Source organism: Salvelinus namaycush, chromosome 11 (assembly GCF_016432855.1).
Source record: "Salvelinus namaycush isolate Seneca chromosome 11, SaNama_1.0, whole genome shotgun sequence".
In the NCBI taxonomy this organism is placed as follows: domain Eukaryota; kingdom Metazoa; phylum Chordata; class Actinopteri; order Salmoniformes; family Salmonidae; genus Salvelinus; species Salvelinus namaycush.
Window position 1 is genome coordinate 18844287 of NC_052317.1, and position 11864 is coordinate 18856150.

The 11864-nt window shown below is 39.3% G+C and overlaps 2 protein-coding genes across 2 annotated transcripts; one reads left to right on the forward strand and one right to left on the reverse strand.

The window, feature by feature from the left end:
* Positions 1–1442: 1442 nt before the first annotated feature.
* Positions 1443–8732, reverse strand: LOC120055256 (glutamate decarboxylase 1-like). Its single transcript, XM_039003142.1, has 15 exons — positions 8711–8732; positions 7982–8128; positions 5819–6061; positions 5558–5648; positions 5136–5248; positions 4794–4909; positions 4628–4707; positions 4475–4529; positions 4076–4192; positions 2753–2817; positions 2461–2539; positions 2179–2328; positions 1999–2106; positions 1814–1903; positions 1443–1640 (listed from the first exon to the last, which is right to left on the reverse strand). The coding sequence occupies exons 1-15, from the start codon at positions 8730–8732 to the stop codon at positions 1443–1445; spliced, it is 1674 nt and encodes a 557-aa protein (XP_038859070.1).
* A 1440-nt stretch (positions 8733–10172) lies between these two features.
* LOC120055257 (E3 ubiquitin-protein ligase RNF152-like) lies at positions 10173–10969 on the forward strand. Its single transcript, XM_039003143.1, has one exon. The coding sequence runs from the start codon at positions 10271–10273 to the stop codon at positions 10967–10969; it is 699 nt and encodes a 232-aa protein (XP_038859071.1). The 5' UTR covers positions 10173–10270.
* Positions 10970–11864: the final 895 nt, after the last annotated feature.

The window sequence follows — 11864 nt, forward strand, 5'->3', positions numbered from 1 at the left end:
GGCTGATTGGTGGAACAAGATCAGAATTGTGCAACCTTAATGCTACTGATGTTTGTTTCTGACAGAGCTCAGTGGGCAGGACATGACCAAGTAGTCTTTTGACTTTTTCAGTACGAGTGATTTAATGAGGATTACTGAATCACACACTGACTTGACAAATGTCTTCTCTCTAATAGGGTAGATGGAGCCAGACATGGATTTAACTAAGTACTGTGTCAACACAACTGTAAAGAAGAGGCGAGACCAAGAGCATGAAATATCTGTGAGTCTCCCTCTGGATGTGCAATAATCCCTAATCTGCATATTCATACTGAGGGAACAAGACTGTTTGTGGTTTGACATCTTGTGCCTGTCATTGATACAACAAACCAAACTCATGATTATGGAACCTGTCTCACAACAAAACTCGATGTTAAAATGTCAGATCTGTCTGAACTGATACAATTTGCAGCGCAGGCCCAAGCTCTTGGACTACCAACACACCTGCTGCTCTGTGTGCTTGACCCAGATGAAGATGAGCCTGAGTGAGCTGCGCTGTCCCTGGTGTCGCTCTGTCACCACCCTGCCACCTGGGGTCTCCATCTCCCAGCTCCCAGATGACCCGGACATTATGGCCGTCATCTCTATCCCATCTCCCCCAGAATACACACCTGTCTTCTTCAAACAGCTGCCTAGTAACATCTGCTACCTGTCTATAGACCACCAAGAGAGGGCTACAGTGCCTGGTGAACATTCAGGTAGGCACCTACTGGCTGGGCAGACAAAGGGGATGTCTCCAGTGCCTGTATCTGACGAGGGAAGCCCAGGGTTGGGGGAGGAACATGGGGAGAGGGAGGAAGGTTGTTGTAAGAGCTCGTTCACGACCAGGGCGGGCTTAGTGGTTCTTCTGGGTTTTGTCCTACTCTTATGTACATTGTACTGTACAACATGCAGTACAAAAGCAAAAAAAATGTACTTATGTTAATTGACCTGAAAAACATAACTGACCCATTTTAGAGCTTTGTGATTGTATTTGTTCAATTCTTTGTCCTCCCCTACAGATGGTGTTGGACATTTTAGTCAAATGTAACATTTTAGGCCACACACGATGACAATATGATTGTTAAACACTCTAATAACCCATCGGTTAATACAATTACAGCATCAACTATTGCCTACTTAACATTGATATTTTAAAATGTCAAACTTGAGAAATTATATTTAAAAAATTAAACCATGTTCATTGTCCTGTTAGATACAATATTGTTGTATACAAAATATATGTAGAAATAAACTGACTACAGTATAACTATCTGATAATCTGAAATACAAATAATATTTGAATATTTATTTTAAAAAAATGAATATTTACGCAATAAAACATTTGAACGCATGTTTTAAAGTTGATCTGAGCCACAATCTGATTCATAAAGTGGTCTAATTCCTGATTCACCCAACCTGATTCATAAATCGGTTTCAATCCTGATGCATATGTCATGACCAAGACGAGTGATCTCCTCCAAGAGGTAGTCCACATCCTCTGTCTGTGTGGCCGGGTTGGAGAAGACACATCGGAAGAAATTCACTTTGTCTCCAAGCGGCTGATAACCAATCATGGCCATCCCCTGCTCCATCATCTTGGCTTTGATCTTTGGTGCCACCTTAGAAATCAAACAGTTATTTAGCTTTATAGAGTATGAACTGAAGTTATAATGTGCTGGTGCTAGTAATGAATGATTACATACACAGTATCTAATGGATAAAGAACCACAAAGGTTGAAATAAGACGCATCTAATATATCACTAACATTAGAGATCCAAGGTGTAGCATTACCTCATGGAGTCTCCTGTTCCTCTCAGAACCTGGTGGCATGTTCCTCAGACTTGGTGGGATGTACCAGAAGCACACGTTGCTGTGTTCAGGCTGCATGGGGATGTATCACAGATAAAAGGCTTACAACGATTCATCTCACTGAGGAATTATTAAATAACTTCAAGGGACTTAAAAAACAGACTTACTTTGCTTTTGAAGACGAGTTCAAAGTCTGGTTTTTGTTTGAGTTTGTCGAACAAGTGCTCAGCATTTTCCAAACATTTATTGACCTGTGATTCAAAGCCTTCTGAACCCTAAGAAGAGATGTGTTTTATTGACCAGTTGATAAATAAAAAATAAAAAATCCATATGAGTGTGTTACATACCTTGGCCTTCCACATGAGCCAGAGCTTGAAGACATCAACGTGCCTGCCACACTGAATGGTCTTGTCTCCGGTGTCATAAGAGGTGTCGTAGTGCTTGTCAGTTTGGAAAAGGTATTCAGCACACATCTGATTGCAGTCTTTCAAGAGGCCCTGTGAGTGAGAAACCACTGACTACATTATGTGTATTTCTGAATGCGTGCATGCATGTGTGCAAATTGTAGCACAGGATGGAATGTTTTGGTAGTCTTGATTTTTTTATATTCATAGCGTTAGACTACACACCCTTTTCTTCACCAGTATGGCTGAGCATTGCAGCGGAGCACCCATCATTTTATGAGGGTTCCAAGTCACAGACCAGGCTCTGTAATAAACATAATTCAAATAGACCTGCATGTAATATACAATCAAGGCATCAATTCCATTTCCACTTCAATTGTGAATGGAAACAGTATCCCCAAAATGTAATTGATCCTGGCTGTAAGGTAGAGTGAAATTCAGAAATCTATTATCTTTTCGGAGAGCTGTAGATTTTGGGTGTCCTTAAGTCTCTGTTCTCTCTGGTTACCGTACCTACCGTTCAATCCCTTGTAGTTTCACACGGTGCAGGTTGGACATCAACAGTCCTCCGCCCCAGGCTGCCTGTTAAGAAATAAAGAGAATTTTACTCTAAATACAATCTTATCTTTATATATTTTATATCTTACAGAGTTGTACAGTAGGTTACTTTCTAAATGTAATCCGTTAGTTACTAGTTACCTGTCCAAAATTGTAATCAGTAACGTAACTTTTGGATTACCCAAACTCAGTAACATAATGTGTTTACATTCAGTTACTTTTAGATTACTTTCCCCTTAAGTGATATTAGAAGAAGAAAAAAAATGTATGTTACCAATTGAACGACATCTATTGCAGGATAAATCAATGTTAAAGTTTACATAGCTGGCCATATATGATGTTATATTTTACTTTATGGGTTGGTTATGTAGGCTTCTTCTAACCCATCGCTTTCTACTACATATAATAATAGGATAAAATTATATATTTACATACATATATATAAATATATATATGTATCATTTATAAGTCCAGAAATGGATGTAGCAACTACAGATTGCCCCTTTAAGTCTATCAAAAGTGTACGAGATTGAGCATGTCTCCATTAGGCCTATGGATATATTTATTTTTTAACAGCATGAATTAGATTTAGCAAAAAATCAATTTATTCCATAGGCTGGGATCCACACTATACAGCTGTTGCAAGACCACATTTTTCACTGTCTGTCCATTGGTTTCAAAAACTGATTGATAGGCAACTTAAACTTCTTGAATTCAACCATTATTGGGTTCAAACACACATTTAGATTTGTGAACAGCCATCCACAACAACCACAATCCGTAAGGCGCAAATAGCTAAATCAGAGGGCAGCAGTGTGATTCACATCAATGCGCTATGTAGATATCAATAATACGTGATATCCGTATCGCTGTAGACTACACCACTGTTGTCATCCTTACCTCCAAGCGTTTATTCAAATTGGATAATATTTGAATGCTGACAGCAGTCCCACCATTAGAAGACATAACTTGGACTGTAGCCCACAAAAGCCTGTTCCTGCTCTTTTCCAGCGTTCCATCAAACACATTTATTGTGTCGTCATAGTGGTCTCTGACTTGTTGTCAGACTCGCTCAGGTGGAACAAACTTGAATTTGCGATTACATGTAATCTGTTACTCCCCAACCCTGCTTACATATAACACATTCTTATGGGGACGGTTTCCCAGACACAAATTATCCTTGGTACTGGACTAAAGCATGCCCAATTAAAATATATTTTTTGTCCAGGATAAGGCTAAATCTGTGTCCGGTAAACCATGATGGATGCTATAAGGTAAATACATCAACATGCAGCCAGAGTCCATGGCTCTCACAGATGTCTGCGATGGCATTGAGAGGATCAAAGGCTCCGTACACAGTGGTGCCTGCTGTGGCATTGACGTAGAATGGGACACAACCCTGAAGAGAGAGAGATGACAAGAATCATGATGAGTGTATTGACCTGTTCCTGTGAAATAGTCCCTGCCAACACATTGGAGCTCTGGTAGCTCATTTTATGCACCAGACAATGTTGTTGACTGGTAAACAGAAATTCTGATTTAAGCGTATTCTGTTGGGGGTGTCTGTTTCATCCTAATTTGACTAAATCCATCCCTGGCTGAAAATATATGCTTACATGTATTTAATTCACAAAGCCCTTTATCCCTCAGTTTGGCAAGAGCAGACTCATTCATCCATTACCTGATCTTTGGCAGTAATGATACTTGACTCCAATTCTGCAGGGATCATCTTTCCCCTTGAATTGTAAAAAACACGAAATCACTCATTTAGCTCTGATGATATTGTCAATGTTCACAATCAACAAATGCCAATCACTCTCCCCTCCTTGCTTACCGGTCATTACATTTCACCAGCACAACATTTTCACTTCCTATCCCAAGAACTGCTGCAGATTTCTTGACTGAATAATGACTCTAGAGTAGGGGAAAAATATTTGTCAGTACAAGTTTATAGATAATATGAATAAGCATGACCTAACGTGAATACTGGTGATGTGTACATGTGCTGATGTGAAGAGGATTAGCCTGGGCAGAGCAGTCATCCCTTTGGTCTTCACTTCAGGGAAGAAGTGGTATCTGGCCAGCAATACACTGTACAGATTGGACATGGTCCCACCTGAGGAAATATATACATGTATTATAGATGGATATCTCAATAAGAGATTGTCTTAATCTTATAATTTCATTCAACTTCATAACAACTAAACAATATATCCAAAATTAAGAGGACAAAATTAACCAATTCAATGGAAGTAACAAAGATAATTGTATCACAGTGTATGTTTGTCATTTACTACATTGTTTGTATTGATAGTAAGGTCAGAATGCAGCTAACACTGTACCTGGACAGAAAACACCATCCCCCTCTTCCTCTGACCAACCCACAATCTCCTGCATCTTTCTCAGGAGAACGTCCTCCATCAGAATGAAGACTGGGGACACTTCATAAGTAAACCTAGAAAAAAGGTTTTAACACATTGTTTTACACTTTAACTCATATTTGAGAATGACATTTACCAGAAACCAGATCACACCGTAGGCCCTAGTGTCAACTGGGGCCGTACGTGTCAAACGCCTCAGCGTAGGAGTGCTCATACAGGATCAGATCCACCGTGTCTATAAGATCAGAACAACTACTCTGAGAAGCTTGATACATACTGTTCTCTGGTAAATGTCAGATATGTTCTTAGGCAAATGTCATTCTGCAACATGAGGGCTTAGCGAGAAATGAGATCTTACACCTTAGGGATAATGTAAATCTTACATGTTTGTGTTGGCAGTAGACGTCAGCCATTCCCCGGCCAGACCGATGACATCCAGCCCTGATGACAGCTGATTGAAGAAGCGTGGGTGACCTGGGGACAAGTGAGGACATTCTGGAACATTCTACTAATCTATAATGTCTATAATGTCAGCCATTGACTGGACAGAAGCAATGACTTACTAGTACATGGAGTACATGTTTTCTACCTATAGTACATTTTTGGTAAATTTTCGTCAAAACAGTCAACAGCTCTTACGGTACCTGTTTTGACTCCATACTTCAAGGTGTCCCTGCAGTCAACCAGGAGTTGTTCCAGGTTCTCGGGCTGGTCTGGGAGCTCCAGACTGAAGCCCTCCAGGCCCTCTCTGAGTTGGTGAGGGTGGTGGAAGTCCAGGACTTTGGAGCTCCGTCTGAACGACTTGCAGACATAGCTGAGGAGAATGTTCACCAGCTCTTGGAAGAAACATTTGGTTGTGTCCTCACCACTGAGAGCAGGGAGTAGATCTAAACATAAAGGGACACGGTCAGGGCTCATTTTTTCAATGGTAGTAATTGCTCCCAACTTGCAATAGTTTGTAGGAGCACCAGAAAACGAGATTAATTTAAATTGCAGCCAAGTTGTTTATATAGAACATTTCTGGGATTTTTTATTTCAGCTAATGAAACATGGGACCAACACTTTACATGTTGCGTTTATATTTTTGTTTGTGTATATATATATATATATATACACACACACATATATATACAGTGCATTCTGAAAGTATTCAGACCCCTTGACTTTTTTTCACATTTCTAAAATGTATTAAATTATTTCAATCTACACACACAATCTACCCTTCAATCTACACACAAAATCCCATAATGACAAACCAAAAACAGTTTTTACATTTTTTAAGCAAATTTATTAGAAATAAAAAACAAAAATACTTTACTTATATAAGTATTTAGACCCTTTGCTATGAGACTCGAAATTGAGCTCAGGTGCGGCCTGTTTCAATTGATCATCCTTGAGATGTTTCTACAACTTGATTGTTGTCCACCTGTGGTAAATTCCACCCCTTTATGTTAATTTGGTCATATACGCAAATACCCCCAGTGTATTCATGCAAAGGTAGCACATATCATTTTCTTTATTTTAACACAAAATATATAAAAAAAAAAATACCTGACACCATTACAAAATGTACATATGCGTGCATCCTAAGAAAAAAAGTGAGATTTTACAATATATTGAATACCTGAATTCCCATCAAAATACCTGAACTCCAGTCATTATATATGTCAATGTCAGTAAAATGTTTTATGTGATAAAATTCAGTCAATATTTGATGGATTTTAAAATGTCTAAACGTTTAGAGTATCTTCATCCATTGTCAAACTGTTGCATTAATTAGAATTGCTTTTAAAACATTTTAACAAACAACATCTCAACCACCTAGTGGTTGATTTCTCCCTAACCATCAAAATACAGCCTTGAATCTCATAGGGACGTACCTCACTGTCAACATTGGTCATCTAGCTAGCCAGCAGGGTTGCATTACAGATAGAACAATTAGACAGATATTTCACCAGATGTATGAATCTGAAGCATTCGCTTGTCGTTTCCACTTACTACCAAATTTGGTAGTGAGAGGAAGGTTAGTTGCCAGCAGTGGGAGATGGAATGAGATGACATTTTTTGTCTACATTCTGCAAATTTTCTCATCGATGAAACATTTGATCTCAATACAATTTTTTGTTCAACAAAATAGAATATGTTACCAAAAGAGTGGACAAAGTTCAGTAGACTTTACTATTTGCCAAAGTAAAAAAAAAAAACGTTGTTTAGAAAGAGTGCATAGACAAATTGAGTTATAACACCCGGATACTTGACAGAGTAGGCTTTCCTAACGAAAATATGCGCTATCTCGTGATTGGCTCTGCCTACTATGACTCATTTGTTAACGTTTGAAACGACTGGTTGTGGTCTATCTTGTTTTTATAAAAAATCTTTGGTTGCATCGGTTTCCATTGGACTTGACCAGAGTTTGCTTGGCTGGCAAACTATCTAACGCCGGTTAGCTAGCGAATGACGATGGATACACAAACAAATGGTACAGAACTCATAACAAAATCATATTTTGACATTGTAGTGGCTATTTCTGTTTTTTTGCTTAGTCACATTTAGAATATCATCTTTGTGGATTTAGTTATCTACCGTAATCCGGTTTCAACATGAGAAATCATTGAAATCCCACAATCCACTGAGATACTGCGAGGATCTGCGCAGTCACGGATACGGAGCCTCACAAATAAAACATCTGGTCATGGATTAGGAGCCACGCAATAGCTCGCGGGAATTTGGGATTTTGTCCGTAATTTTTCATACCGAAACCGGATTAGATACATAAATGCCCACATATGATGTTGGGCTTGTTTTACCTTTGCTGTAGATGCAACTGAAGTCCTTGGTTATGCTGCAGGTGTTGTCACTTGCTGTCTGTGGAGGGTTGATGTCAGATGAGCTTCTGTGCTGTTTACTCTCTGCCAAAACCTGCCCACCTGGTTTAGCATTTTCAATTATGCTTTCTGGAACAATTAAACCCAGAGTACATGATGATCCAATACAATATTGACATGTCTATATTGTCATGTGGAATTCTTTGAATTTTGACATTAGGCCTGTATCCAATATATTTTTGTTTATTTAACTAGGCAAGTCAGTTAAGAACAAATTCTTATTTACAATGACAGCCTACACCCCTGGACAAACCTTCACCTAATGACACTGGGCCAATTGTGCACCGTCCTATGACACTCCCGATCACGGCCAGTTGTGACACAGCCTGGGAACTAACCAGGGTCTGTAGTGATGCCTTAGACCGCTGCGCCACTCGAGTGGTCTATGTTGGATATGTTTTTTTTTGCATACCATGTGAATCTAACATATTATTCAAATAGATATGCTACCATTAATAAGTTGTCATACTTACAGATATCATAAATGAAAACTTGCCATGCCATTCAAAATACATGAAGAGTATAGCCAGAAAAAGGACAGTTATTTTAAATTATATAGCCCCCCCCCCATGGAGATGTCATCTTGACATAACCCCATAGAGATACCATATAGATACATCTAAATAATTGATATGCTCATTTGACACTTACCTGGCAGCTGCAAATAATCCATAATGTGTCCACATATGATTGAGTTCTGGGAGTGAAGTTTGTCCAGTATCTCACTGTTCCACTGCTGCCCCTCCATGAGATGCACCTGGAATGGTTTTGTGGAATATATAACCCCCTGGGGGAACTAGGTGTGGTGGTGGGCGCATTATGACACAAGGCTATTCAACCTGAATGAAACGATGCTATTACAAAACCCTTTGAGAATGAGAGCCTCCCCAAAATGTTTCTGACAATCACTAGCTCTTCACATCAATTCATTATGATCTCTTTTGTCCTTTTGTGTGTAATTATTTGTCTCAAAATATGTTTGTGTGTGCTACTCAACCTGCATACAGTACTCTGAAGGATCAAAAAGAGACTTGTGAATGTTACCTGTATTTGGTCTGAGGACACCATTGAAATATTATATTGAAACTGGCAACTGGATTTATAGGACAGCAAAATTGTTGTTATTGCTTTGTGAGAATGCATGACTCCCTGTCAAAATAAAGGTTAAACAAAATGAGCTCCCATTCCTCCCACATGCTGACCTTTGACATCACCTACTAAGGAAATGACCTTGAAAACAGCCTTATTGGCAGTTAAATGCAACCACCTTTCATGGCATTCAGTGTTTACATAGCCTTTAAAGTAGACACTAACTTTTTAACTTCATGATTTAGGCTATATGGTAGTAACGTGTGGCGTCATGTAATATTTTGCTTTCAAATTACAGCTCCATCCACTTTCATTTTCAGGTGATTATCAACTATATATAACCATTTCAAGTTAGTGGCAAAGCATTATCTTTGCATATGAAAAGTCCAAGGACTTTGTCTTAGAAAGCTCTAATTAAAGTACATTGTATTTTTGCAAACTTCAGCACTTAGGATAGGCCACTGCAGTAACTGTGGAAGGCAGGTTACAGAACTGTATCTCTACTGCCGCTATTTAGAGGGATAATTTGACCGTGCTCGTGTGTCCTATTTAGAGAACCTGGTGAACTGGTTTGGTTGGTATGTCAGTACTTGCAAGAACTTGAAAACGTTTTGTGGGCTGACATGCATTCTGTAACTCTCGACTGCTTCTTCAACTAAAAACTTCAACCTGGACTGAGCCCATAAGATTGTCTTAAGCTATTTTCAGCAACGTCATGCAGGAACTTCTCCTTAGGCTGCTGAGCGATAAAGATCTAGAGGTCAACATCCTTGCCAGTCCATACCAGATACAGGTTTGCTCATTATCTAGGCTTCTTTTATTTTTTTGTTCAATGACAAAAATGGTTTCTTGTACTAATATCCTTATAGTCATACACAGGGTCTTGAAGGACACAGACACACAACACACACAGGGCAGGACACGACCAAGTAGTCTTTTGACTTTTTCAGTATGAGTGATTTAATGAGGATTACTGAATCACACACTGACTTGACAAATGTCTTCTCTCTAATAGGGTAGATGGAGCCAGACATGGATTTAACTAAGTACTGTGTCAACACAACTGTAAAGAAGAGCGGAGTTGAGACCAAGACCATGAAATATCTGTGAGTCTCCCTCTGGATGTGCAATGGTTCCCTAATCTGCATACTCATACTGAGGGAACAAGACTGTTTGTGGTTTGACATCTTGTGTCTGTCATTGACACAACAGACCAAACTCATGATTATGGAACCTGTCTCACAACAAAACCCCATGTTAGAATGTCAAATCTGTCTGAACTACTACAATTTGCGGCGCAGGCCCAAGCTCTTGGACTGCCAACACACCTGCTGCTCTGTGTGCTTGACCCAGATGAAGATGAGCTTGAGTGAGCTGCGCTGTCCCTGGTGTCGCTCTGTCACCACCCTGCCACCTGGGGTCTCCAGCTCCCAGCTCCCAGATGACCCGGACATTATGGCCGTCATCTCTGTCCCATCCCCCCCAGAATACACACCTGTCTTCTTCAAACAGCTGCCTAGTAACACCTGCTACCTGTCTATAGACCACCAAGAGAGGGCTACAGTGCCTGGTGAACATTCAGGTAGGCACCTACTGGCTGGGCAGACAAAGGGGATGTCTCCAGTGCCTGTGTCTGACGAGGGAAGCCCAGGGTTGGGGGAGGAACATGGGGAGAGGGAGGAAGGTTGTTGTAAGAGCTCGTTCACGACCAGGGCAGGCTTAGTGGTTCTTCTGGGTTTTGTCCTACTCTTACTTGTGTACATTGTACTGTACAACATGAAATGCATTTACAAACGGTTCACCATGATATCCTGTGCCTGAAAGACGGGATACTAATAAGCTGTTTGGAATCTTTCTATCTCACTCCCCCAAATTACAGGGCATTGTCACAATGCCAGTATTCAGGCTATTTCTTAACCAGAGATAGTGCTGTCGTACTGAGGGAAGAAATGGTTGTTATACTTTGTTTTAGGAATGTGTTATAATGATGAATTTGAATTTTTCAAAGGATATTTTTGTGCAATAAAGAGTTCAAACAATATAACCAATCACCATTATTCCAGCTTCTCTATTGTGATTCATTCAAAAAAAATCCTACTTGTGTTCATTCATATTAGAAACATAAAAACGGACCCATTTTAGAGCTTGTGATTGGATTTGTTCAAGTCTTCCTTTTTACCTACAGATGGTAGTGATGGACTTTTTAGTGAAATTTTACTCTGACTTTTAGGAAACACACAATGATGGCAATATGATTAAATACTTTAATAACCCTTCAGTTGATACAATTACTAAATTACAGCGTCAACTGTTGCCTACTTAACATTAATATTTTGAAATGTTTGAAAATATCAAACTTGAGAAATTATATATAAAAAATAAAACCATGCTCATTGTCCCCTTAGATATACAGTGCATTCAGAAAGTATTCAGACCCCTTGACCTTTTCCACATTTTGTTACGTTACAGCCTTATTCTAAAATGGATTCAATTGTTTTTATTCCTCATCAATCTACACACAATAACCCATAATGACAAAGCAAAAACAGGTTGTAGACATTTTAGCAAATGTGTTAAAAATAAAAATGGAAATATCACATTTACAAAAGTATTCAGACCCTTTACTCAGTACTTTGTTGAAGCACCTTTGGCAGGGATTACAGCCTCGAGTCTTCTTAGGTATGAAGCTACAAGCTTGACACACCTGTTTTTAGGT